The sequence below is a fragment of the Nomascus leucogenys genome, chromosome 10 (genome assembly GCF_006542625.1).
Source record: "Nomascus leucogenys isolate Asia chromosome 10, Asia_NLE_v1, whole genome shotgun sequence".
NCBI classification, from domain to species: Eukaryota; Metazoa; Chordata; class Mammalia; order Primates; family Hylobatidae; genus Nomascus; species Nomascus leucogenys.
In genome coordinates, this window is record NC_044390.1 from 64,579,160 (window position 1) to 64,606,917 (window position 27,758).

General features: G+C 52.8%; 2 protein-coding genes across 7 annotated transcripts in view; both read left to right on the forward strand.

Annotated features, from left to right (window-relative positions):
* Positions 1–1,680: 1,680 nt before the first annotated feature.
* NR1H2 (nuclear receptor subfamily 1 group H member 2) lies at positions 1,681–11,483 on the forward strand. 3 transcript variants are annotated; one of them, XM_003269802.4, is made up of 10 exons: positions 4,817–5,077; positions 5,221–5,328; positions 6,091–6,152; positions 6,237–6,374; positions 6,654–6,944; positions 7,032–7,309; positions 7,515–7,694; positions 8,290–8,389; positions 10,456–10,664; positions 10,944–11,483. In XM_003269802.4, the coding sequence occupies exons 3-10, from the start codon at positions 6,110–6,112 to the stop codon at positions 11,088–11,090; spliced, it is 1,386 nt and encodes a 461-aa protein (XP_003269850.1). In that variant the 5' UTR covers positions 4,817–5,077; positions 5,221–5,328; positions 6,091–6,109; the 3' UTR covers positions 11,091–11,483. The 3 variants fall into 3 exon arrangements, with proteins under 3 accessions (XP_030676996.1, XP_003269850.1, XP_030676995.1); XM_030821136.1 differs by lacking the exons at positions 4,817–5,077; positions 5,221–5,328 and adding an exon at positions 1,681–1,696 and having other exon boundaries at positions 6,087–6,152; XM_030821135.1 differs by lacking the exons at positions 4,817–5,077; positions 5,221–5,328 and adding an exon at positions 5,722–5,806.
* A 1,325-nt stretch (positions 11,484–12,808) lies between these two features.
* The window catches only part of POLD1 (DNA polymerase delta 1, catalytic subunit), a 33,247-nt gene continuing 18,297 nt past the window's right edge, over positions 12,809–27,758 (forward strand). Inside the window, exons 1-4 of one of the 4 annotated variants that reach the window (XM_030821132.1) lie at positions 15,299–15,340; positions 21,150–21,238; positions 25,876–26,078; positions 26,396–26,509. In XM_030821132.1, the coding sequence (XP_030676992.1) occupies positions 25,877–26,078; positions 26,396–26,509 (316 nt within the window). In that variant the 5' untranslated portion in view covers positions 15,299–15,340; positions 21,150–21,238; position 25,876. Of the gene's footprint in view, positions 12,864–15,298; positions 15,341–20,598; positions 20,639–21,109; positions 21,239–25,875; positions 26,079–26,395; positions 26,510–27,758 lie in introns of those variants that run through there. The other 3 variants (XM_030821133.1, XM_030821131.1, XM_030821134.1) reach the window with 3 other exon arrangements.

Below are 27,758 nucleotides of genomic sequence, written 5' to 3' on the forward strand. Positions count from 1 at the left end.
TCCACCTGCCTCGGCCTTCCAAAGTGCTGGGATTACAGGTGTGAGCCACCGCGGCCAGCGGGTATATCTGCTTATGGGAATAGGGTTTCTTTGTGGAGTGACCAAAGTGTTCTAAAATTGGTTATGGTGGTGGTTGCACAACCCTGTCAACATGCTAAAAACCATTAAATTGTACTTAAAAGTGGTGAATTGTTTGGTATGTGAACCAAATCTCAATAAAGCTATTACCAAAAAAATTAGAGGATATTGGATTACTTACAAATGAGAACCTTGGTCCACAACTACCTTCAAACAACAAAACTGCCAGTGATGGAATGCTTCTGTATGCCAGGCACTGCGCTTCTGGGATCCTCATACCCTTCATAAGAAATAAGAACAAGAGGCTGGGCACAGCAGCTCACACCTGTAATTCCTGCATTTTGAGAGGCCGAGGTGGGTGGATCACCTGAGGTCAGGAGTTCGAGACCAGTCTGGCCAACATGATGAAATCCTGTCTCTATTAAAAATACAAAAAATTAGCCAGGCATGGTGGCAGGTGCCTATAGTCCTAGCTACTCAGGAGGCTGAGGCAGGAGAATTGCTTGAACCCAGCAGGCAGAGGTTGCAGTGAGCCGAGATCACGCCCCTGTACTAGCGTAAACTCCGTCTCAAATTAATAAATAAATAAGAACAAAGCCGGGCTCGGTGGCTCATGCCTGTAATCCCAGCACTTTGGGAGGCCGAGGCGGGTGGATCGCTTGATGTCAGGAGTTTGAGACCAGCCTGCCCAACATGGTGAAACCCCGTCTCTACTAAAAACACAAAAATTAGCCGGGCATGGTGGCGCGCACCCGTGATCCCAGCTACTCGGGAGGCTGAGGCAGGAGAATAACTTGAACCCGGGAGGCAGAAGTTGCAGTGAACCAAGATTGGGCCACTGCACTGTAGCCTGGGTGACAAGAGTGAAACTCAAAGAAAAAAGGAAGAACGATTTATCCTATTTTACCAGTAGGTCAACCGAGACTGAGTGCAGTGTGACTTGCCCCAAAAGTGTTGTAATTCCTCTTCAGCCTATTTCAGGACTCTTGCACTTTTCTAATAGTGGAAACTTAGAAACAACTTTAACAGCCACAAGAATCAATATAGGCTGGATGCGAGGCTCATGCCTGTAATCCCGGCACTTTGGGAGGCCAAGGTGGGCAGATCGCCTGAGTCCATGAGTTCAAGAACAGCCTAGGCAACATGGCGAAACCCCATCTCTACCAAAAATATAAAAACTTAGCCAGGCGTGGTGGCTCATGCCTGCGGTCCCAGATGCTCCGGAGGCTGAGGTGGGAGGATCACCTGAGCCCAGGAGGTCAGGGCTGCAATAAGCCAAGATGGCACCACTGCACTCCAGCCTGGGCGACAGAGTGAGATCTTTTTTTTTTTTTTTGAGATGGAGTTTTGCTCTTCTTGCCCAGGCTGGAGTGCAGTGGCGTGATCTCGGCTCACCACAACCTCCGCCTCCTGGGTTCAAGCAATTCTTCTGCCTCAGCCTCCCGAGTAGCTGGGATTACAGGCGCCTGCCACCACACCTGGCTAATTTTGTATTTTTAGTAGAGACGGGGTTTCTCCATGTTGGTCAGGCTGGTCTCGAACTCCCAACCTCAGGTGATCCGCCCACCTCGGCCTCCCAAAGTGCTGGGATTACAGGCATGAGCCACCGCGCCCAGCCCAGAGTGAGATCTTATCTCAAAAAAATAAATAAATAAAGTATAAATACAAGTAAGTACTCTTACTTACTCTTAAAAGTACTTAAAAAACAAGGTCAGTACTCTTGATGCCGGTAGGTTAGGGGAAGTCCCCATACACTGGTGTGGGACCTCCACCCCAGCCAGTGTCCAGGCTCTTGACACCATCTCGGGAAGGAACTCGAGGACAAGTGGGAAAATACTGAAAGTACAAAGATGTATTGCAAAGTGAAAAGTGCAGGTGGACTCGAGAGAGAGTCTCCTGCAGGGGGCGTTTGCGGCTGCTACCTTAATGGGTTTCTTTCTTTCTTTTTTTTTTTTTTTTTTGAGACAGTCTTGCTCTGTCGCCAGGCTGGAGTGCAGTGGCACGATCTCGGCTCCCTGCAACCTCTGCCTCACGGGTTCCAGTGATTCTCCTGCCTCAGCCTGCTGAGTAGCTGGGACTACAGGCATGCACTATGGGTTTCTTTAATCAAGGAGTGGAATATTCATGAAGATTCCTAGAAAAAGGAGATTTTTGAGAACTGCGGTGCCACCCAGTTTTACACCAAATATGGGTGTTCCTGTAACTGTCCTGGTGCTGGTGCTGGTGGGTGCGTGTTTATGTTAATGAGCATATAATGAGGTCCTAGGTGAGACCTAGATCATATGTAGGGCTTTGTTGGGTCCAATGTGTCTTAGCCGGGTTGGTCCACACCTAGGGTTTTCAAGAGTCTTATCAGGCCCCACCTGCTGCAACTATTTCAACACTTTCCTTTTGCTAGTCATGTGAAACTGCTGCCTGGAATTTTCTATTCTCCTGTGACTACCCTGTGTTATTCCTGTCTCGTTTTTGTGTGTGTGTGTGTTTTTTTTTTTTTTTGAGATAGAGTTTCAGTCTGTCGGTAGGCTGGAGTGCAGTGGCGCGATCTTGGCTCACTGCAACCTCCGATTCCTTGGTAGCTGGGATTACAGGCACGTGCCACCACGCCCAGCTAATTTTTGTATTTTTAGTAGAGACGGGGTTTCACCAAGTTGGTCAGGCTAGTCTTGAACTCCTGATCTCAGGTGATCCACCCGCCTTGGCCTCCCAAAGTGCTGGGATTACAGGCGTGAGCCACCACGCCCAGCTTTCTCACTCCTGTTTGCAATTTACAGGCAAGGAAACTGAGGCACAGGAAGGTTAAGGAACTGGGCTCAGCGTTACACAGGAAGGAAGTGACAGAGACGCCAGGTTCTGCCATTTCCAATGCTCATGTTAATCACTCGTTTCGCATCTAACATCCCTGGGTGGAAAATTCCACAATCTCAAACAATGGGCCTGAGTAGACAAAATAAGTTACAAAAGAGCATGGATCACATAGTGCCATTTCTTTTTTTTAAAGACATACACATATGTCAGAGGCATTCCAATCACAGCGATTCTGTCTTGAATAGGAGCTTGGTAAAATAAGGCTGAGACCTACTGGGCTGCATTCCCAGGAGGTTAAGGCATTCTTAGTCACAGGATGAGATAGGATAGGAGGCTGGCACAAGATACGGGTCACAAAGAGCTTGCTGATAAAACAGCATATGCAGTAAAGAAGCCAGCCAAATCCCAGCAAAACCAAGATGGCGATGAGAGTGACCTCTAGCCGTCCTCATGGCTCATTATACACTAATTATAATGCATTAGCATGCTAAAAGTCACACCCACCAGCACGATGACAGCTTACAAATGCCATGGCAACATCAAGAAGTTCCCCTATATGGTCTAAACGGGGGAGGAACCCTCAGTTCTGAGAATTGCCTACCCTTTTCCTGGAAAACTCATGAATAATCCACCCGTTGTTTAGCATATACTCAAGAAATAACTGTAAGTATAATCACAGTGAACAGCTCAAGCCGCTGCTCTACCTGGAGTAGCCATTCTTTTATTCCTTTACTTTATTTTTATGCATTTTATTTTTGAAACGGAGTTTTGCTCTTGTTGCCCAGACTGGAGTGCAATGGCACAATCTCGGCTCACCGCAACCTCCACCTCCCGGGTTCAAGCAATTCTCCTGCCTCAGCCTCTCCCGAGTAGCTGGGATTACAGGCGCCCGCCACCATGCCTGGCTAATTTTGCATTTTTAGTAGAGACAGGGTTTCTCCATGTTGGTCAGGCTGATCTCAAACTCCTGACCTCAGGTGATCTGCCCACCTCGGCCTCCCAAAGTGCTGGGATTACAGGCGTGAGCCACCGCACCCAGTCTGAGACTGAGCTTTTTTAATACTTCCAATCACCAAGTTATTGAAACCATTTTTGCAAAATTTTAACAATGAGAAAATTCTGACATCTCAAATCTGGCCAGGCACAGCGGCTCACGCCTGTAATCCCAACACGCTGGAAGGCTGAGGCAGGTGGATCGCCTGAGGTCAGGAGTTCGATACCAGCCTGGCAAACATGGTGAAACCCCATCTCTACTAAAAATAGAAAAATTAGCTGGCCGTGGTGGCGGGCACCTGTACTCCCAGCTACAAGGGAGGCTGAGGCAGAAGAATCGCTTGAACCCAGGAGGCGGCGGTTGCAGTCAGCTGAGATCACGGCAGTGCACTCCAGCCTGGGCAACAGAGCGAGACTCCATCTCAAAAGAAAAATAAGTAAAAATAAGCCCGGCGCCACGGCTCACGCCTGTAATCCCAGCACTTTGGGAGGCCGAGGCAGGCGGATCATTTGAGGTCAGGAGTTCGAGACCAGCCTCGCCAACATGGTGAAACCCTGTCTCTACTAAAAATACAAAAAAATGAGCCGGGCGTCGTGGCACATGCCTGTAATCCCAGTTACTTGGGAGGCTGAGGCACGAGAATCTCTTGAACCCAGGAGGCAGAGGCTGCAGTGAGCTGAGATCACACCACTGCACTCCAGCCTGGGGTGACAGAGTGAGACCTCTCCAAATAAATAAAAATAAAACCAACAAGTAGCACGACTCCAAAATCAGAAAACTTGTAACGACCAAAAAAGTGCAAACGTGCCTTAAATCAGTCATGTGCGACAAGCAGCTATAGCTAGGGTTTGGCCGCAGGCTCAGAGAAGTGCATGAATGAGCTAAAGCCACAAAGCGCGGGGCTGGAGGTTTAGCTCCCAAGAAGCGAGGAAATGGGTTCGGAACTCTTCTGCCAAGTCCCAGTAGATCTACCCGGTAAACTTCCGGTGAGTTTCCAACTTCCGTGCGGGGCAGCAGCTTCGGCTGGTCCTAAGCGGACCGGAAGTTCGTCAACTTTCACGCTCCGCCCCTCTTCCGGACGTGACGCAAGGGCGGGGTTGCCGGAAGAAGTGGCGAAGTTACTTTTGAGGGTATTCGAGTAGCAGCGGTGGGTCAGCGGCTAAAGAGGAGGACGAAGAGAAGCAGAGCAAGGGAACCCAGGCAGGTGCACCCGAGAGTGGGGAGACGCAAGAGGAGCCCCCGAACCCGGGGCTTCTCGGCGCTCCCCGCGTACTCTGCTCAGTCCCCTTCTCTCCTTCCATTTCCTCCCCTCCGTAACTCGCGCCTCCCGCGGCTGTTTCCAGGGCAACAGGAGTAGTTCACTCCGCGAGAGGCCGTCCACGAGACCCCCGCGCGCAGCCATGAGCCCCGCCCCCCGCTGGTGCTTGGAGAGGGGCGGGACCTGGAGAGAGGTGCGGGGGCGGAGCATGAATGGAGGAGGCGGGGCGGGGCATGATGGGAGGTGATGGGGAGGGACCTGGAGCGCGGTGCGGGGGCGGGGCATGAAGGGAGGGGGCGGGGCTGGGGGCGGGGCATGATGGGAGGAGAAGTGGCGGGGCCTGGAGAGAGGTTGTGGGGGTGCAGCAAGAAGGGAGGAGGCGGGGCGGGGGCGGGGCATGATGGGAGGAGGATGGGGCGGGACCTGGAGCAGGTTGTGGGGGTGAGGCTTGGAGGGAGGGATGCGTATGGGGCGGGGCAGGGTGTTGGGAGGCCCATGATGGGGGCTCTAGGGACTGAACCTGGAAGGTTGAGGGCGGAGCATAATAGGAGGAGGTGGGGTCAGAATGAGAAATAGGGATGCTTGGGGCAGAAGTGAGGTAGAATCTTAAGAAGAGGAGGTGGGGGGAAACCACATGGGATGGAGGCCGGGAAGGCAGAGCATGATTAAAGGTGAATGGGCCCTACCTAGAAAAATCAGGTGGATTGGACCTGAGGGGGTGGGCCTACAGCAGGGGCGGGGCTTAAGACCAAGCTGAAGGCTGGCATGGAACAGAAGGGGCGGGTCCTGTTAGAAGGATGGGGAGGGTTTGTAGGCTGGTAGGAACCAGGGTTGTGGCTGAGAGTAGGGTCTCTGGAGAGATGGACAAAAAAGGGGAAGCCCTGTCAAGACCTGTAACTGACCTAACGCAATCCGTCTTAGCCCCACAAGGCTCTCAATCCCCTGTATTCTACAGGCTGCTCCGTGACCCCACCATGTCCTCTCCCACCACGAGTTCCCTGGATACCCCCCTGCCTGGTGAGTGACTCTCTTTCCCACCCAGCCCTTATCATACACTAGCAGAAGCTCACTGTACCCCTCTCGGATTCCACCTTCTTCCAGGAAATGGCCCCCCTCAGCCTGGCGCCCCTTCTTCTTCACCCACTGTAAAGGAGGAGGGTCCGGAGCCGTGGCCCGGGGGTCCGGACCCTGATGTCCCAGGCACTGATGAGGCCGGCTCAGCCTGCAGCGCGGACTGGGGTGAGACAGGGCCCTGGAGTTGATGTGGGGGCTTGGGGAGGGGTTTAGGAAGGGAGAAAGAAATAGAGATGGTAATGGGAGGCCCCTGATCTTTGCTTTTTGTTCTTGCTGTCTCCTTAACATATATATCTTTCTAAATTGCAATTTCCCTGAATGTGAGCAGCAACTCCTCTCTCCCTCCATCCTCTGGCGCTTTGCCCGGGGATATCCTATGGGCTCATCCCTCTGGTTCCTGTTTCTTCTTGTGGCTCTCTCATGGCCTCTACCTACCCACCCCAGTCATTCCAGATCCTGAAGAGGAGCCAGAGCGCAAGCGAAAGAAGGGCCCAGCCCCGAAGATGCTGGGCCACGAGCTTTGCCGCGTCTGCGGGGACAAGGCCTCCGGCTTCCACTACAACGTGCTCAGCTGCGAAGGCTGCAAGGGCTTCTTCCGGCGCAGTGTGGTCCGTGGCGGGGCCCGGCGTTATGCCTGCCGGGGTGGCGGAACCTGCCAGATGGACGCTTTCATGCGGCGCAAGTGCCAGCAGTGCCGGCTGCGCAAGTGCAAGGAGGCAGGGATGAGGGAGCAGTGTGAGTGCAGTGGGAGGGGGCGGTGCTGGCCTGGCCTGGCCCCCCGCCCAGCCCTGGGGTTCTGCTGAGGCCTGCATCCCCCTACAGGCGTCCTCTCTGAAGAACAGATCCGGAAGAAGAAGATTCGGAAACAGCAGCAGCAGCAGTCACAGTCACAGTCGCAGTCACCTGCAGGGCCGCAGGGCAGCAGCAGCTCAGCCTCTGGGCCTGGGGCGTCTCCTGGTGGATCTGAGGCAGGCAGCCAGGGCTCTGGGGAAGGCGAGGGTGTCCAGTTAACAGCGGCTCAAGAACTAATGATCCAGCAGTTGGTGGCAGCCCAGCTGCAGTGCAACAAACGCTCCTTCTCCGACCAGCCCAAAGTCACGGTACCGCCCCCTCCACAACCTTGAGTGTGACGGTCCTGATGGGGTAGAGCCGGCTGGGCCATCACGCAGGGTGTGGGAGAATGAGGCTCCAGAGGGCAGGAGCTTTGGGAGGAGGGTCCCCCAGGGTGCAGGCTTGGCATCAAGGTGGCCGCCCAGACTTAGGCTTACAAAGACCTGGGAGTGACTCTGGTCTCCTGTGTCCCAGCCCTGGCCCCTGGGCGCAGACCCCCAGTCCCGAGATGCCCGCCAGCAACGCTTCGCCCACTTCACGGAGCTGGCCATCATCTCAGTCCAGGAGATCGTGGACTTCGCCAAGCAAGTGCCTGGTTTCCTGCAGCTGGGCCGGGAGGACCAGATCGCCCTCTTGAAGGCATCCACTATCGAGGTAATGGTCCATCTGCCCCCAAGGAACCCCAGAGATAGCTCCAGGACAGATGCTGGGAGCAGAGTTAAGCAAGACCAGTCCTTGCCCTTGTAGGATGACATTCCACGGCGAATAGAGTCTTCTATGAGCCAAGGAGAGAGGAAATAGGGTCTGAGGCTGAGAAAATTGAGGATCAGGCCAGAGGGGCTATTTTAGAGAAAAGTTGCCAAAAAGGCTTTTCAGAGGAGTTAGGATTTGAATCAAAGTAGGGATAACATGTAAGTATTGAGCGCCTGCAGTATGCCAGGCTCTATTCCAAGTGTTGGCATATGGGGCAAAGAACAAAGCAGATCAAACCCCCTGCCTCTATACCTTGTGCTCACCTGGGGAACGAGTATCCTAAGGAGATGGGGATGCAGCATGTGCGGAACCCTGAAGTGGAGGAAGAGCTCGGGCTGTCTCACGTGATGGCTGCACGCTGGTGTGGCTGAGAGAACCGGGGAAGGGGACAAGGGATAATCTTGGTGAGATTAGACCCCCATTTGGGCCAGGAGGGAAGGGACTAGCAGCGGAAGGGTCGCAGGGTTCGAGCCCCCCCTCCCGCTGCCGCCCTTAGATCATGCTGCTGGAGACAGCCAGGCGCTATAACCACGAGACAGAGTGTATCACCTTCTTGAAAGACTTCACCTACAGCAAGGACGACTTCCATCGTGCAGGTAGGGCCCAGGGGGGAGGCTTCGGGGAGGCTTGGCGCCCCTGCTGGCTGGAAGACCTGGGGCCAACTCATCCCTGTTGGAGTCTCTGTTTATCTCCAAAGTCGGGGTGAGGGTTGAGCCAAGGTCAGAGTGAGGTAAGAGTGCATGTGCCATGTGTGGTGGTGCATGCCTCTAGTCCCAGCTACTCAAGAGGCTGAGGAGGCCAGATTGCTTGAGGCTATAGTGAGCCGTGATTGTGCGCTGGCATTCTAGCCTGGCGACAGAGGAGACCGTGTCTCTATTTAAGAAAAAAAGCATGTATTGAGTGCTGACTCTGTACAGTGGGTTGCAGTGGAAGTTGAGACGGGGGGAACCCTGTTACCACATCAGGCATCTTGGTGGGCATTAGGAAAAGCATCCCCCCACCCCAAAACATGGTCTCACCCAAGGGAGGCAGGCTGGAGCTCAGTCCATTGTGAAGCGGGCAGCCTTCCTTACTGTCTGGGGAGCACCGCTTCCTGCCCTCCGAGAGCGCTGACCTGGGTGGGTGGGCTTCTGGAAGAAGGCCTGGGCAGTGAGAGGCACCGCCTAGGAAAAGGGTGGGAGGAGTGTTGCTCATGCTGCAGAGCATGTGCCAGGGCCTCGCTCCCTCATTGTCCCACAATCTGTGGGGGACCTCTCTGTATTTCCCGACATCTGTCCGAACCCCACCCTCTCCCCTTCCTCTTACTCCGGCCCTTTCACCACCTGAGACGGTCCCAATAACCCTTTTAGTATGAGCTTAGCAGGGCAGGGCTGCAGGGAAGCGTTTCTGGCAGGGGGGATCAGCGATTGCAGAGGCCCTGAGGTTGGGGAGAACTGGTGGTTTGGAGGAACTACAGGGAGGCCCAGGCAACTGGAGCACAAGGAGATGGGGTGGAGAGGAGGTCGGGAATCCCACCCTACCCCTTCCCAGCCCCTCCTCTGCCACCACCCTGGAACACTGCCAGGGTCCCCTTGAGGGGCCGCCTGCCTTCACCCCTGCCTGGTGGGGCTGCTGACAGCGCAGGCAGAAGGGTCCTGTCAACACTTGAGGCCGCCCACATCCCTCCTCTGCTCAGAACCCTCCACAGCTCCCGTCTCACTGGGAGAAGAGCTAGAGTCCTCTCTGTGGCCCACAAAGCCCTTTAGGACCTGGCCTCGCTCACTTTCTGCTCTCAGCTCCCACCCTCTCCCCCTTCTGCAGCCACTCTGGCCTCTTACTGGCACCCATCCAGCATGCTGCAGCCAAGGGCCTGTGTACTTGGTTTCCTCTGTCCAGAACTAGGGGGACCAACTGGTCCTAGTTTGCCCAGGACCTTGCCAGTTTTAACACTCAAAGTCTCATGGCCTGGGTAGCCCCCGTCCCAAGTCATGGGAACAGCAGACAGTTGTTCACCCTCACAATCCCTCACCTCCTTCGGATTGGTCACTGCTCCAGTGTCACCCACAGCGTGGCCTTCCCTGCCCACCTTGTGTAAAATAGAACCGTGGCTCAGCAGGGCCCTTCACACTTCTCTGCACTGCCTGGTTCCACTGAACTCACAGCCCTCTGACAGGCTGGGCCTCTTCCTAATGTGTTTGTCTATGACCTGTCCCCTAGGTTCTCAAATGTAAGTGCTGGAGCCTGGCACGTGGCAGGTACTCAGTGACATTTGATGAATGAATGAACAAGTCAGTTTTGGGAATGAGTTTGGGCTTTACCTTGAGCAGTGGAAGCCAGCGCTGGGACCAACACGATGTGACCTAGGTTTTAAAAGCTTCCCTTTGCCTTTGTGAAGGGGACAAGGATAGGACTCAGGGGAAGCTGCAGCCACCACCCAGGTGGGAAAGGAGGGTGGTGATAGGATAGTAGAAAATACTGAAGAAACATGCACCTTCATTATTCATTCCCTCCCCTACTACATGCCAGCAGTCTTATGGGCACGGGGCACAGGTGGACAGAAATGACAAGAACGCTGTAATTACTCCTGTGTTCCTGGCCCCAGAGACTGTGGGCGGCTCCAGGAGCCAGGATGTGGGGCCTGGTTTCGGGCTGAGGGAGTCACGGGCTGCCTCCCGCCCCGCAGGTCTGCAGGTGGAGTTCATCAACCCCATCTTCGAGTTCTCGCGGGCTATGCGGCGGCTGGGCCTGGATGACGCTGAGTATGCCCTGCTCATCGCCATCAACATCTTCTCTGCCGACCGGCCCAACGTGCAGGAGCCCGGCCGCGTGGAGGCGCTGCAGCAGCCCTACGTGGAGGCACTGCTGTCGTACACGCGCATCAAGAGGCCGCAGGTAGGGCCCCGCAGAGCCTCTGCGCAGAGCCAACTACGTCCCGTGGCCCACGTGGTCCGTCCAGGCTGGGCTCTGCCAGCCGTACTGCCGTCCCCTCCGCAGTCTTTCCTCAGGCCCCACCCTGCTGGACTGGGAGCCAGGTCTAGTCCAAGCACAGAGGCGGGCCCCACGCTGGCTCCCACGCCTGGTCGGGGAGGGGCCTTCCTTTCTGTTGGGGTGGGCCGCCCAAAGCCTGGCAGGGCAGGGGCTCAACCAGCGCCCACCTGCCTCCTCCCTCAGGACCAGCTGCGCTTCCCGCGCATGCTCATGAAGCTGGTGAGCCTGCGCACGCTGAGCTCTGTGCACTCGGAGCAGGTCTTCGCCCTGCGGCTCCAGGACAAGAAGCTGCCACCTCTGCTGTCGGAGATCTGGGACGTCCACGAGTGAGGGGCCGGCCACCCAGCCCCACAGCCTTGCCTGACCACCCTCCAGCAGATAGACGCTGGCACCCCTTCCTCTTCCTAGGGTGGAAGGGGACCTGGGCCGAGCCTGTAGACTTGTCGGCTCTCATCCCTTGGGATAAGCCCCAGTCCAGGTCCAGGAGGCTCCCTCCCTGCCCAGTGAGTCTTCCAGAAGGGGTTGAAAGGGTTACAGGTCCCGACCGCTGACCCTTCCCGGCTGCCCTCCCTCCCCAGCTTACACCTCAAGCCCAGCACGCAGTGCACCTTGAACAGAGGGAGGGGAGGACCCATGGCTCTCCCCCATAGCCCGGGAGACCAGGGGCCTTCCTCTTCCTCTGCTCGTTTTATTTAATAAAAACTGAAAACAAAAACGGGAAAATAAAATATGAATACAATCCAGCCCGGAGCTGGAGTGCAAGATGGAGAGGGCGTGGGCTTCTAGGGACCTCAGTGACACCGGGTCCCTGAACCTGATTGAGCAGGTGGGACTGGGTGTCCCCAGGCTGTTGGGAAGGGTGGCACATAGGGTCCCAGTGCTGGGTGGTGTGTTGCCTGCTGTGAAGGTTCAGGACAGAGGCCTCAGCCTCAGGGTCACCTCCCTGGACAAGGTGAATCAGAACCCTTGAAGGATAAACAGGATTTAAGTGGAAGAGGGGACCTGGACTTTTGTCCAAACAACAAGTGTTTGCTGAGGCCTCCTGTGGGCCAGGCACTGGGTTGGCCATTCGAGAGATGGAGACATTCACCCAGTAAATGTTTCCGGAGTATTTACTATAGTCAGGCACAATTCTAGGCACTGGAAACATCCGTGAACAAGATAACCATCCCCCTACCAAGACGGGAGCTAGGGACTTTAATGAGCGTGGCACTGTGGTGGGGCTAGAGGAAGTCAGGCAAGGTATCACAACAGGCAATCGCTGGGACCTAAAACAAGAGCCCGGGGCCTGGGCCTCCAAGTTGAGGGAACAGCACGTGCAAAGTTTGAAAGGTGAGAGACACCAGGAGTTCGGAGCGAGCAAGCGACGAAGTTCCTCCAATTCTTCCTGCCCCTGTGCCAGCCCTGAAGGAGCTGAATGAGCAATTCCAATCGAGGGCGAAAGGGGGGTTGCATGGAGGGATGCAACTTAAAGGTATATTTATTTGAGGTGGAGGACGGCGGAACTGAGTAGTTACAAACGATCACCTTACCTAAGAGTAGTGTACCGGGCGCCCCACAAGTGTCCCCGTCATGCGTTGTTGAGTCTAGTTTACATATAGGGAAACTGAGGCCAGGATGAAGGAGAACAGATCAAGCCAGGACTCTACCACTTAAATCGGCCAGCCTCTGCGGGGTTCTCGGGCGTCAGGTCACTAGCTGGCTGCTGGGCAGCGACGGGGCAGCGCTCCCCACACAGCCCCAGACGAGAGGCGGGCGGGCGGACGCGGAGGATGCGCGCGCAACGAGGAGAGAGCACAGAGCCGCGGCGCGCACAGACTGCACGAGGTGGTGAAGGCAGCCGCGCGGAGGGGCGTGGCTTCGGGCCGACACGTCATGGGGAGGCGGAGTTAAGGGAATTTTTCAGCAAGGGGGCGAGGCTACTTCGTAAGCTGAGAGGGGGTGGGGCCTGCTCTGCAGTCGAACAAGCGGGGCGTGGCCTCGCCCGCACTTGGGCAGGCGGGGGCGTGGCGCGTCTCAGAGCGCCGCGGCTCTGGGCTTGCGCGCGCGGGAGTCAGGGGTCACGGCGGCGTAGGCTGTGGCGGGAAACGCTGTTTGAAGCGGGTGAGTAGAGGGGAAAGAGGGAGTTCGGGGCAGTGGGCTTGGTAGGGAACCGGGCTTGAGCAGCCAGGCACATAGATCTGAGAGCCGGTTGCGAGGGCACCCCTTGGCCCGGGGGCGCGCAGGAGGGGGCAGGGGCCAGGGGTTTCCTGGGCGAGGGCGCGGGGACGAGCAGGAAAAGGCCGGGGTGGGGGTGGAATTCCTCGGCGGGCAGGGGGCGCATGCGCCGGTCACAGTGGGGCGGGACGTGGCCCGGGAGGAGCTGGGGGAACTGGGTGGTGCACGTGCGGGCTTGGTGTCATCCTGGATTTGCTGGGTGTTTTGAGTACTCTGTGCCGGGCACTTTTCTGGAAGCAGGAACAAGTCAGAGAAGTCCCTGCCTCGGGAAGACAGACGGTAGACAAGTGATGAGTTTTAATAGTAGCATCAGTAAAGCAGTGCTCTGGGGCTGTGAGATGCTCTCGGATGAGAGCTAACGCAGGGTAACGTGATAATGAGGGAAGAGCCTGCTGCTTTAGCTGGAGTGGTCCAGAATCGACTGCTCTGGGACCCTCAAGTGCAAAGCCCTGAGGTGGAAGGAGCTTGGCATATTTGTAGCAGGAGCCGAGGGGACGAGAGAAATACAGATGAGGTCGGAGTCATGTTGGGGAACTAGATCCTATAGGGCCTTGTAAACCTTGGTATGGAATTTCTCCTTTATTCTAGGTTCAGCGGGGAGCCGTGGGAGGGTTTGAGCGTGGAAACAACACGATTCGCCCCGTGTTTGGAAAAACTCACTGACCACTGAGTGGAAATTGGATTGTAGCAGGAATAAGAATGGAAGGAGGGAGATCTGTTAGGAGGGAGAGTGTCCTGCAGGCGGAGAGAATCAGGCTCAGGTTACCTTTGCGGGTGGAGCCAGGGGGACTGGCTGATGTGGACTGGGCGTAGGAGCGAGGGGAAGAGTCCAGGATGACTCTTGGGTTTGTGGTTTGAGCAGCAGGCTGTATGGGGAAGGCTAAGGGAGAAGCAGGTTGGAGTTGCCGCTCTGAAGGCAGAGATTAGTGGGGGAGTGAGTGGGCAGGGTTTAGAGTGGAGCCAGGAGTGGGCAGGGCGATGTCAGTGCCTCGCCTCAGCCCTTCCACTCAAGGAACTTGTTGCTGCTGTCTCCTCTTTTTTTTTTTTTTTTTTTTTGAGACAGAGTCTTGCTCTGTCACCCAGGCTGGAATGCAGTGGTGCGAACTCAGCTCATTGCAACCTCCGCCTCCCGGGTTCAAGCGAGTCTCGTGCCTCAGCCTCCTGAGTAGCTGGGATTACGGGTGCCCGCTGCCACGCCCAGCTCATTTTTTTGTATTTTTAGTAGAGATGGGGTTTCGCCGTGTTGGCCAGGCTGGTCTCGAATTCCTGACCTCAGGTGATCCACTCGCCTCGGCCTCCCAAAGTGCTGGGATTACAGGCGTGAGCCACCATGCACGGCCGCCTCTCCTCCTTCCTGCACTTCCCCCCACAGGTCTCTTTTCCCCCTAGAGAGGTTCCTTCCCTCCCTCTGAAATGCTCTTCCCTCTCTTATGTGTTTCTGACAGCTGCTCTTTGGACAGGCCCTCTGCTGAGCACTGGGGAGCCAATGATCATCCAGTTTGGTTGGGGAAGGACAGGAGATTTCAGTCCAGGGTGCGCTGAGCTGTGGTGGAGCAGTGATAGTCTTTGGGAGCCAAGAGAAGAACCTGTGCGCTCAGGGAAGACTCACCAGAGTGGTTGATACTCACAGGGAGTTTCAACTCACATGCCTTTTTTTGTTTTGTTTTTGAGACAGGGTCTTTCTCTGTCCCCCAGGCTGGAGTGCAGTGGCGCGATCTCGGCCACCTCCCGGGTTCAAGCGATTCTCATGCCTCAGCCCCCCGAGTAGCTGGGATTACAGGTGCCTGCCACCACGCCCAGCTAATTTTTGTATTTTTAGTAGAGAAAGGGTTTTGCCATGTTGCCCAGGCTGGTCTCGAATCTCTGACCTCAAGTAATTCTCCCACCTTGGCCTCCCAAAGTGCTGGGATTACAGGTGTGAGCCACCACACTCGGCCTAAACTCATGTCTTGAAGTAACCGGACACTGTGCAGAGTGATGCTGGAGACCCCAACTTGGGCAAGATGCTGACTCCATTTCTCGAGGAGCTCACAGGCTGAAAGGATCCCAGTTCTGTATGCACACGTGCAATAACGGAAGTGGCACAAGGCGTTGTGGGAACCCTGAAGGGCAGCTGGTCATCTTGGAGGAAATAAGCCTGAGCTGAGTCTCTGGATGCAGTGGAGTTTCAAGCAGCGAACACTGCCTAAGGCCTCCTGGGGGCCCAGCCCTGTGCTGGGTGATGCTAAGTTCCCAGAGAAGAGTCAGTCCTTGCTCTGCCATCCAGAGGTCCCTGGCTGGTAAGGGAGGAAGACATACACCCAGGCAGTCCAGAGACAGCAGTCACAGAGACCTAGGGGAAGGACAAGGCCAAAAGTGTGCAGGTGAGCCTGGGCAACATAGCAAGACCCTGTCTACAAAAAATACAAAAACTAGGCCGGGCGCGGTGGCTCACGCTTGTAATCCCAGCACTTTGGGAGGCCGAGGCGGGCGGATCATGAGGTCAGGAGATCAAGACTATCCTGGCTAACACGGTGAAACCCTGTCTCTACTAAAAATACAAAAAATTAGCAGGGCCTGGTGGCGGGCGCCTGTAATCCCAGCACTTTGGGAGGCCGAGGCAGACAGATCACTTGAGGTGAGGAGTTTGAGACCAGTCTGGCCAACATGGTGAAACTCTACTAAAAATACAAAACTAGCTGGACATAGTGGTGGGCGCCTGTAATCCCAGCTACCTGCGAGGCCGAGGCAGGAGAATCGCTTGAGTCCACGAGGCGGAGGTTGCAGTGAGCAAGATCCTGTCCCAAAAAATATATATAAATAAAAATAAAGCTGTGAGATTGGGCAAGATTGGATGAGGTCATTGAGGAAATGAGTGTCTCACTCATCGAGAAAACCAGTGTCTGGCCTGCAGCGAGCGCGTGGTGTCATTTTATTGCTGAATCTCTGTTAAGTGCTTGCTACCGAAGGGTTGTGAGAGGGGCAGAGGACAGTGTTTGCCAAGCTCTCATCCTGTGCCAGGGCCGATGAGAGGGGACACACAGGGGCCTTTCGTTCCTAATGCTGCTCTGCCTCCATTAACAAGAGCCCAAGTTTTGCCCCTGCTGACACCGTCCCTCCCACCGCACCCCCGTAGCCACAGCCAACTGGCCAAGGGCAGCCAGTCGGCTCCTTCCTTCCTCCTCCAGCTTCGGCAATGACTCTGGGCTCCCACAAGCCCCTGCGCTTCCTCTGTCCCACCCGGGGCTCTCCCCGCAGATCATCACTCCCTGTCCCCCTCTGGCTACTTGCATAACTGGAGCCAGAGCCACTAACTACGCTTGCTTCTTCCTGTAAGTCACACATGTACGCGGTTGTCACCCAAAGAGTGCAAACGCAGAGTCAAAGTCTTCCTCACACAAAACTTCCTGCACACACTCACGGCTGCACCAGTCACAAAAGGTGGAAGCAACCCTAATGTCCATCCACTGATGAAGGGATACGTCAAACGTATTCTAGCCATACAGCAGAAAAGTACTCAGCAAAAAAGGGACACAGCACTGACGACAGGCCGCCACACACATGAACGATGAACACATTCAGAGAAAGCAGCCAGACACAAGAGGCTGCGTATTCCAAGAACCCATTTATAGGAAATGCCCAGAATAGGCAGATCCATGGAGACAGAAAGTTAGATGCGTGGCTGCCAGGGGTGGGGGCAGATGGGCTGAATGCAGGGAGAGAGCTAAAGGATTTAGGCTTTTTGGGGTGATGAGAGAGTTCTAAAATTGACTGTGGTGATGGTTGCCTAACTCTGAACATACTAAATACCGTTGAACTGTATATACTTTAAATGGTTGAATTGTACAGTATGTGAATTATAGCTCAATAAAGCAGTTAGCAAATGAAGTCTTCTACCCTATCCCCCAGGAAACCAGTTTCTTAGCTCTCCTTGTAGAATGATGCATTAAAAGCAAATAGATTTATACATATGCTCTGCATTAAAATAAAAAAGATGTCTACATACTCCCTGCATTAAAAGCAAAAAGATTTCTACCTACTTTTCTGCCCATCTTGTAAAATTGTTACTATCTTCATTTTATATATTTCCCACTTAATATTTTGAAAAGTTTCAAACCTGCAGAGAAGGTACAAATTGAGTACAATGAACAGCCACGGCCCTTTGCCTAGATTCACTGGCTGTTGGCATGACACCTCCTTTGCTTTATCCAAGCACATGCATATACCTGTACCTTTTGTCCTTTTTTTTTGGCTGAACTATTTGAAAGTTGTGGTCATCATGATACTTCACCTCTGAAAACTCCAGCAGTTAACTTTTTTTTTTTTTTTTTTTTGAGACAGAGTCTTGCTCTGTCACCCAGGCTGGAGTACGGTGGTGCAATCTTGGCTCACTGCAACCTCCGCCTCCTGGGTTCAAGCGATTCTCCTACCGCAGCTTCCTGAGTAGCTGGGACTACAGGTGCGCACCACCACACCCGGCTAATTCTTGTATTTTTAGTAGAGACAGGGTTTCACCATCTTTGCCAGGCTAGTCTTGAACTCCTGAACTCATGATCTACTTGCTTCTGCCTCCCAGAGTGCTGGGATTACAGGCGTGAGCCACCGCACCTGGCCTCTTTTTTTTTTTTTTTTTTGGTACAGGATTTTACTCTGTCATGCAGGTTGTAGTGCAGTGGGGTGGTCACGGCTCACTGCAGCCTCGCCCTCACTAGGCTCAGCTGATCCTCAGCCTCCCGAGTAGCTGGGACTAAAGGTGTGTGCCACCACACCCTGCTAATTTTTGTATTGTTTATAGAGACAGGGTTTCACCATGTTGCCTAGGCTGATCTCAAACTCCTGGGCTCAAGCGATGCCCCTGCCTCGGCCTCCAAATGTCCTGGGATTACAGCCGTGAGCCACCGTACCTGGCCTCCAGCAGTCAGCTCTTAAGAACAGGGATGTTCTCCTGCAGAACTACAGTGTCATTGTCATCGTCATGCAGTTTAACATGAGACAGTGACGTTACCGAATAGACGGTCCTTATTTAGATCTGCCACGTGTCCCTGTAATATTCTTCAAAGCTATTAATAATTGCATCTTTTTTTTTTTTTTCCCAAGACTGAGTCTGGCTCTATCGCCCAGGCTGGAGTGCAGTGGCACTATCTCAGCCCACTGCAACCTCTGCCTCCCCGGTTCAAGCCATTCTCTTGCCTCAGCCTCCCGAATAGCTGGAATTACAGGCATGCACCACCACGCCCAGCTAATTTTTTTGTATTTTTAGTAGCGACAGGGTTTCATTTTGGCCAGGCTAGTCTCGAACTCCTGACCTCAGGTGATCCGCCTGCCTTGGGCTCCCAAAGTGCTAGGATTACAGGCATGAGCCACCACATCCAGCCTGTTTTTTTTGTTTTTGTTTTTGTTTTTTTTTTCTTTTTTGAAACAGAGCCTCACCCAGGCTGGAGTACAGTGGTGTGATCTTGGCCCACTGCCACCTCCACCTCCTGGGTTCAATCGATTCTCCTGCCTCAGCCTCCCGAGTAGCTAGGATTACAGGCACCTGCCACCACACCCAGCTAATTTTTATATTTTTAGTAGAGACAGGGTTTCACCATGTTGGCCAGGCTGGTCTCAAACTCCTGACCTCAGGTGATCCACCCACCTCGGCCTCCCATAGTGTTGGGATTACAGGTGTGAGCCACTGCACCTGGCCAATAATTTCTTTTTTTCTTTTTTTTTTTCCCCCCCGCTCTTGTTGCCTAGGCTGGAGTGCAATGGTGCAATCTTGGCTCACTGCAACCTCCGCCTCCCAGGTTCAAGCGATTCTCCTGCCTCAGCCTCCCAAGTAGCTGGGATTATAGGTGCCCACCACCACGCCCAGCTAATTTTTGTATTTTTTTTAGTAGAGACGCAGTTTTCATCACGTTGGCCAGGCTGGTCTTAATCTCCTGACCTCAGGTGATTGCCTGCCTCGGCCTCCCAAAGTGCTGGGATTACAGGCTTGAGCCACTGCACCTGGCCCATCATTTTACTTTTTTAATCCAGGTTCTAACCTAGGGTAACACATTGTCATGGCAACTTTTTCATTTTTTGAGACATGTCTCGCTCTCTTGCCCGGACTGTATTGCAGTGGTGCAGTCATGGCTCACTGCAGCCTTCACCTCCCAGGCTCAAGTGATCCTCCCACCTCAGTCTCCTGAGTACCTGGGACTATAGGTATGCGCCACCATGCTTAAGTAATTTTTAATTTTTTGTAGAGATTGACTGATTTTTAATTTTTTGTAGAAATCGAGTCTCACCATGTTGCCTAGGCTAGTTTCTAACTCCTGGCCTCAAGTGATCATCCCACCTCAGCCTCCCAAAGTGTTGGGATTACAGATGTGAGCCCCCAACCCAGGCAACTTACTTTTTCATGACATCGACAGTTTTAAAGATTACAGACCAATGTTGTCACCCTTCGCTTTGGATTCGTTTGTTTCTTTTTTTGTTTTGTTTTGAGACAGAGTCTTGCTCTGTCACCCAGGCTAGAGCGCAGTGGCACGATCTCAGCTCACCGCAACCTCTGCCTCCCAGGTTCAAGTGATTCTCCTGCCTCAGCCTCCCAAGTAGCTAGTATTACAGGCGCCCACCACACCTGGCTAATTTTTGTATTTTAGTAGAGATGGGGTTTCACCATGTTGGTCAGGCTGGCCTGGAACTCTTGACCTCAAGTGATCTACCCTCCTTGGCCTCCCAAAATGCTAGGATTACAGGCGTGAGCCACTGCGCCCGGGCCGTTTGTTTCTTAATGACTAGAATCAGGGTAAACGTATTCTTAGACATCTTTTTTCAACACAAAAGATAAAATTGTGAGTGCACCACTGTGCATCTTGCTTTATCTACTGAACAATGCCTCTTTGAGAACCTTCCCTATCAGTACACAAAGAGCTTCCTCCTTCCTTTACACAGTTGCATAGTATTCCATTGAACAGACTTAACATATTTAAATAGCTCCCTGGGGGAGGACAGTTAGGTGGTTTCCAGTCTTTGGGGATTTCAAAGGATGCTTCTGGAAATAACCTTATAAATGCAGTTTTTCTTATGTGATAATATATCTACCGCGTACGTTCCTAGATGTGGAATTGCAGCCTCCAAACTTTTATGTTTGTAATTGAGGTGTCATTTACATGGCGTGCCATGCCCAGGTCTCCAGTGTACAGTTGACTGTATAGGTGTGTTTTATCACCCCAGAAACCCCCTCATACCCTTCCCAGTCTCTCCTACCCTAGGAGCAGCCACTAGTCTGATTTCTAGCGTTGTAGATCACTTTAGTGTATTCTACAACTTTGTCTAAATAGTATCATACAATTTTTATAGAGGTAAAATTAGCCATTTTAAAGCAAACAATGGCTGGGCGTGGTGGTTCATGCCTGTAATCCCAGCACTTGGGGGAGGCCAAGGCAGGCAGATCACTTGAGCCCAGGGGTTTCAGACCAGCCTCAGCAACATGGCAAAACCCATCTTTACCAAAAAACAGTTGGCCAGGCATGGTGGCACGCACCTGTCTTCATAACTACTCAGGAGGCCAAGGTGGGAGGATCACCTGAGCCCGGGAGGTCAAGGCTGCAGTGAGCTGAGATCATGCCACTGCACTCTAGCCTGGGCGACAGAGTGAGACACTGTCTCAATAAAGAGAGAAGATAATAATAAAGCAAAGAATTCAGTTGGTACGTTCACAGTGTTGTACAACCATTACCTCTGTCTAGTTTCAAAACATTTCATCACCCCTACAGAAAACCCCATACTCCGTAAGCAGTCACTCCTCGTTCCCCCAGTGTGCGCTTTGTGTCTGGCTTTTGCACAGCCTGCTTTCAAGATTCATCCGTGTTGCATGTCTGTCAGTAGCTGGCGCCTTTCTAATGCTGAGTGTCTGTTATGAACGCCTGAACATTTTTTTTTTTTTTTTTTTTTTTTTTTTTTTTTTTTTTTTGAGACGAGTCTGCTGTATCGCCAGCTGGAGTGCAATGCCAATCTCGCTCCTGCAAGCTCCGCTCCCGGTCACGCCATTCTCCTGCCTCAGCCTCCGAGTAGCTGGACTACAGCGCCGCCCCACGCCGGCTAATTTTTTATTTTTAGTAGAGACGGGTTCACTGTGTCTCGATCTCCTGACCTTGTGATCCGCCCGCCTCGGCCTAACATATACTCCGTCAGTTCAGAATTTTTCCATGCTTATTTCAGGTCTAAGCTGTTGTACCAAGGAGCCCCCAAAACACAGTGGCCCAAGAAAGATACAAATTGATTTCTCCACATAACGCTTTGGAAGATAGGCAAGTGTGCAGGGTTGGCAGACAGCTTTGCTCTGGAAGGTTGTTGGGGAGCCCAGTGTTGTTGCCGTCCTTGTGGTTGGCTCCCCCACTACATCCATGTTCCAGCCACTGTGACGGGGAAGAGGGTGGGAGGATGTCCCAGGAGCTGCACACCTCATGATCACTCATTCCTGGAGGGAGAACTTAGTCACGTGGCCCTCCTGGCGGTGCACACTGGGAAATGTAGTCTTCCGCTGGGCAGCCTGTGGCCGCTCCGGACATGCAGGGTTGGAGGGGTGTGTTCTATTGCAAAAAAGCAAAGCAAAGCCGGGCGCGGTGGCTCACACCCATAATCACCGCACTTTGGGAGGCCGAGACGGGCGGATCGTCTGAGGTCAGGAGTTCGGGACCAGCCTGGCCAACATGGTGAAACCCCATCTCTACTAAAAATACAAAAAAAAATTAGCGGGTATGATGGTGGGCACCTGTAATCCCAGCTACTTGGGAGGCTGAGGCAGGAGAATCGCTTGAAGCCAGGAGGCGAAGGTTGCAGTGAGCCGAGATCAGCCACTGCATTCCAGCCTGGGTGACAGAGTGAGACTCCGTCTAAAAAAAAAAAAAGTAAAATAAAAAGGCAAAGTGAGGACTGGATATGGGGCAACTGTTATGAGATCCAGGGGTGGACAGCTGACCTGCTCACCTGCCTCTTCCCAGCCACATCTGGGATCTGCCCTAGGTTCCAGTAATCCCCTCTGCCTCAGCCTGGACCCTGGGGGACAGGTACTTTGTTTTTATTTGTTTGTTTTTTGAGACAGAATTTCACTCTTGTTGCCCAGGCTGGAGTGCAATGGCGCAGTCTTGGCTCACTGCAACCTCTACCTCCTGGGTTCAAGGGATTCTCCTGCCTCAGCCTCCCAAGTAGCTGGGGTTACAGGTGTGCGCCACCATGCCTAGCTAATTTTGTATTTTTTTAGTAGGGACAGGGTTTCACCATGTTGATAAGGCTGGTCTCAAACTCCTGACCTCAAGTGATCCACTCGCCTCGGCCTCCCAAAGTGCTGGGATTATAGGTGCGAGCCACTGTGCCCGGCTGGGTACAGGTACTTTTTAAAAACTTCTTTCTCTGATAATTTCAAATTAACAGGAAGGTTGAAAGAATAAATAGTGTAGGCTGGGCGCAGTGGCTCACACCTGTAATCCCAGCAGGGCGGATCACGAGGTCAGGAGATTGAGACCACGGTGAAACCCCGTCTCTACTAAAAATACAAAAAAATTAGGCGGGCGCAGTGGCGGACGCCTGTAGTCCCAGCTACTCAGGAGGCTGAGGCGGGAGAATGGTGTGAATCCGGGAGGCGGAGCTTGCAGTGAGCCGAGATGGTGCCACCGCACTCCAGCCTGGGAGACAGAGTGAGACTCCGTCTCAAAAAAAAAAAATAGTGTAAAGAACACCTGCACGCCCTTTGCCCAGATCACCTGTTTCAACATTCCGCCCTATTTATGATTTGCATGTTTCTTATCTCCCTTCTCTCTGTATACATACACTCACTTTTATACAAAGAATTCCGAATACCTTGCAGACGTTATGGCCATTTACTCCTAAATACTTGAGTGTGTATCTCCTTAGAATATTCTTACTGAACCACACAATAAAGTTACCCACTTAAGTTTAACCTGCGTATAATCTTGTCTAATCAACCAGAGGAGATATACATTTATTTATTTATTTATTTTTTTGAGACGAGGTCTTGCCATCATCTCCAGTCCAGTCTCAAACTCCTGGGCTCAAGTGATCCTCCCACCTTGGCCTCTCAAAGTGCTGAGATTACAGGCATAAGCCACTATGCCCAGTGAACTTTTTTGTTGTGGTTGTTTTTTTGTTTGTTTGGGTTTTATTTGTTGTTGGTGGTGGTTGTTTGTTTTTTTTCTTTTTTTTTTTTTTTTTTTGAGACAGAATATTGCTGTGTTGCCCAGGCTGAAGTGCAGTGGCGCGATCTCGGCTCACTGCAACCTCCACCTCTCGGGTTCAAGTGATTCTCCTGCCTCAGCCTCCCAAGTAGCCATAATTACAGGTGTGCACCACCACACCCAGCTAATTTTTTTGTATTTTTATTAAAGACAGGGTTTCACCATGTTGACCAGGCTGGTCTCGAACTCCTGACCTCAAGTGATCCACCTGCCTCAGCTTCCCAAAGTGCTGGGATTACAGCGTGGGCCACCATGCCTAGCTCTAGTCAACTTTTATATTGTATAACTTGTATTTTGTATATCTTGTCAAAATACACCCCCAAAATAATAATTTTTTTTTTTTTTTTTGAGATGGAGTCTCGCTCTGTTGCCCAGGCTGGAGTGCAGTGGCGCGATCTCGGCTCACTGCAAGCTCTGCCTCCCGGGTTCACACCATTCCCCTGCCTCAGCCTCACGAGTAGCTGGGACTACAGGCGCCCGCCACCACGCCCGGCTAATTTTTTTGTATTTTTTTAGTAGAGACGGGGTTTCACCATGTTAGCCAGGATGGTCTTGATCTCCTGACCTCATGATCCACCTGCCTCCCAAAGTGCTGGGATTACAGGTGTGAGCCACTGCTCCCAGCCTCCAAAATAATCTTTTATAGGTTGTAATTAAGAAAACACAGGCCAGGCGCGGTGGCTTATGCCTGTAATCCAGGCACTTTGGGAGGCCGAGGCAGGTGGATCACCTGAGGTCAGGAGTTCAAGACCAGGATGGCCAACATGGTGAAACCCTGTCTCTACTAAAATACAAAAATTAGCCAGGCATGGTGGTGGGCACCTGTGATCCCAGCTACTCAGGAGGCTGAGGCAGGAGAATCTCTTGAACCTGGAAGTGGAGGTTGCAGCTGAGATCGCACCACTGCACTCCAGCCTGGGTGATAGAGTGAGACTCCATCTCAAAAAAAAAAAAGAAAACACAGGCGAGGCATGGTGGCTCACGCCTGTAATCTCAGCACTTTGGGAGGCCAAGGCGGGTGGATCACTTGAGGTCAGTAGTTCAAGACCAGCCTAGCCAACATGGTGAAACCCTGTCTCTACTAAAAATACAAAAATTAGCTGGGCATGGCGGCACGTGCTCGTAATCCCAGCTACTCGGGAGGCTGAGGCAGGAGAATTGCTTGAACTGGGTCCCGGGAAGTGGAAGTTGCAGTGAATCGAGATTGCGCCACTGCACTCCAGCCTGGGCAACAAGAGTGAGATTCTGTCTTTTTTTTTTTTTCTGAGACGGGAGTCTTGCTCTGTGGCCCAGGCTGGAGTGCAGTGGCACTATCTCGGCTCACTGCAACCTCCGCCTCCCAGGTTCAAGCAATTCTCCTGTCTCAGCCTCCTGAGTAGCTGGGATTACAGGCGCCTGCTACCTCACCTGGCTAATTTTTGTATTTTTAGTGGAGATGGGGTTTCGCCATGTTGGTCAGGCTGGTCTCAAACTTCTGACCTCGTGATCCGCCCACCTTGGCCTCCCAAAGTGCTGGGATTACAGGCGTGAACCATTGCACCCAGCCCTCATTCCATCTTTAAAAGAAAGAAAAAGAAAACACAAATATATATAAGTAGCAGTCTGTATGTGGTTTGTGTTGTGTTTTGTTTGCTACTGTGGGTCCTGGACTGGGGGAGAAAGCAGGTTACTATAAACGGCATTTTGGAGACAGTTGGAGAAATTGGGAAAGGTGCCCTTTATTTTACATCAACCTTGAGTCAGTGTTAAATGTCCTAGATTGTATCGTACTGTGCTCAGCAAAAGGAATTCCTTATTCTTAGGCACTACGTGCTAAAGTGTGGAGGGGTATGGGATCTGCAAGGAACTCTCAAATTACTCAGGAAAAGAAGTAACAATATGGTGTGCATACCGTACATGTGGGAGGGCAGAGAGAGGCGGTGAGAGAGCACACACACAACACGCTGACCACCGGGGAGCCTGGGGAAGGGCATACAGGAGTTCTAGGCATTTGAGATTATTTCAAAGTATTTAAGTTGGTGCAAAAGTAGTTGCAGTTTTTGTCATTTCAATGGCAGATGGCCTGAGCAGATGGGTGGTTGGTAGGCGAGGTATCGGAGACAGAGGTTTGTGGGAAATAAAGAGATGTGCTAAGGCTGGGCGCGGGGGCTCACACCTGTAATCTCAGCACTTTGGGAGGCTGAGGCGGGTGGATCACCTGAGGTCAGGAGTTCGAGACCAGCCTGGCCAACATGGCGAAACCCCGTCTCTATTCAAAACACAAAAATTAGCTGGGTGTGGTGGTGGGTACCTGTAATCCCAGCTACTCGGAAGGCCGAGGGGAGAATCGCTTGAACCTGGGAGGTAGAGCTTGCAGTGAGCCAAGATCATGCCATTGCACTCCAGCCTGGGTGACAACAGCACAATTCCATCTCAAAAAAAAAAAAAAAAAAAGCGAGAGATGTGCTAAGGACCTAGTGTGATGGGAGAGAGGGTCAGGGAGTTGACTGGGCTGCTGCTGCAGTAGCTAATAATTGAGCGTCTGGAATGTGCTCCCACCCCACTGCCTGCAGGGTGCAGAGCTATGTTAGTATAGCCACTCCAGAGTGGGGAAAAGGCTCATGGCCATGGTGGGTGCATGGGATGCCGTGGAGAAGACAGGGTAAGAGGTGTCTCTGGTCAGAACCTCCACCAAGCTCCAACTTGCCCAGCAGGATGGATGGCAAGCGGCGGCCAGGCCCAGGGCCCGGGGTGCCCCCAAAGCGGTTCCGTGGGGGCCTCTGGGATGACGATGATGCACCTCAGCCATCCCAATTCGAGGAGGACCTGGCACTGATGGAGGAGATGGAGGCAGAGCACAGGCTGCAGGAGCAGGAGGAGGAGGAGCTGCAGTCAGTCCTGGAGGGGGTTGCAGACGGTAAGGCTTGGAGCTGGAAGCCCCTGCTGCCCAGCCCATTGCCCCTGGTCTTGCCTTTGGTCCAAGAGTCAGCTGCAAAGCTGACCTGTGACCCCACTCTGGCCAATTTTGAATCCTACAAAGGACTGCCCTTCAACCCCATGCAGCCTGTGTGGCCTACAGTGATTCTGGCCCTGACCCTTGACCCCCATTCTCTTCCAAGTTTCCTGCCTGACCCAGACCACCACCTCTGCCTGGCTCCTTTCAGAATCACATGCCATCCTGGCTGGGGAAGACCATGACTCCATGTACTCCACTTCCTTCCCTTCCCCCACCAGGGCAGCTCCCACCATCAGCCATAGATCCTCGCTGGCTTCGGCCCACACCACCAGCCGTGGACCCCCAGACAGAGTCCCTCATCTTCCAACAGTTGGAGATTGACCATTATGTGGGTGAGTTTAGGGGTTACGGGTGAGTGCTGGGGCCCTGCGCTTCTGGGGCAGAGGCTGGGCCAGGTCAGCCCCTCTGGCTCTGCCCCTCCAGTTGCCATAGAGCTGTAGTGACACAACAGACCAGTGGGTGCCAGGAGTTGTGGAGTGTGAAGCGAAGGTGACACAGGGTCAGCTTGAGGGAGGTGCTTGGAGCGTTGAACTGTTTTGCATACGTAGTGGCTGCAGCCTGTGCAAGGACCTCTGTGCCTTAAAATTCATAACACTAGACACATAAACCAAAAGTCAATTTGACTTTTTTCTTTTTGAGATGGAGTCTTGCCCTGTTGCCCAGGCTGGAGTGCAGTGGCCTGATCTCGGCTCACTGCAACCTCCGCCTCCCGGGTTCAAGTGATTCTCCTGCCTCAGCCTCCCAAGTAGCTGGGATTACAGGTACACACCACCATGCCTGGCTAATTTTTGTATTTTTAGTAGAGATGGGCTTTTGCCACATTGGCTAGGCTGGTCTTGAACTCCTGACCTCAAGTGATCCACCCGCCTCGGCCTCCCAAAGTGCTAAGATTACAGGTGTGAGCCATTGCGTGCAGCCCAATTTGATGTTTTACAAGATTTTTTTTTTTTTTTTTTTTTTTTTTTTTTTTTTTTTTTTTTTTTTTTTTTTGAGACAAGATTTCCCTCTGTTGCTCAGGCTGGAGTGCACCTGGCCAATACATTTTTTTTTTTTTTCTTAAGATGGAGTCTTGCTCTTGTCGCCCAGGCTGGAGTGCAGTGGCACGCTCTTGGCTCACTATAACCTCCGGCTCCTGGGTTCAAGCTGTCCGCCATCACGCCCAGCTAATTTTTGTATTTTTAGTAGAGACAGGGTTTCACCATGTTGGCCAGGCTGGTTTCAAACTCCCAACCTCAGGTGATCTGCCAACCTTGGCCTCCTAAAGTGCTGGGATTATAGGAGTGAGCGACTGTGCCCCGCCTATTTTTTTTTTTTTGAGACAGAGTCTCCCTCTATCACCCAGGCTGGAGGGCAGTGGCACAATCATGGTTCACTGTAACCTCAACCTCCTGGGCTCAAGTGATCCTCCCACCTCAGCCTCGGAGTAGCTAGGACTACAGGTGTGCACCACAATGTCTGGCTAACTTTGTTTTTTTTTTTTTTTTTTTTTTTTTTTTTTTTTTTTGAGACTGCGTCTTGCTTTGTCACCCAGGCTGGAGTGCAGTGGCGCGATCTCGGCTCACTGCAAGCTCCGCCTCCCAG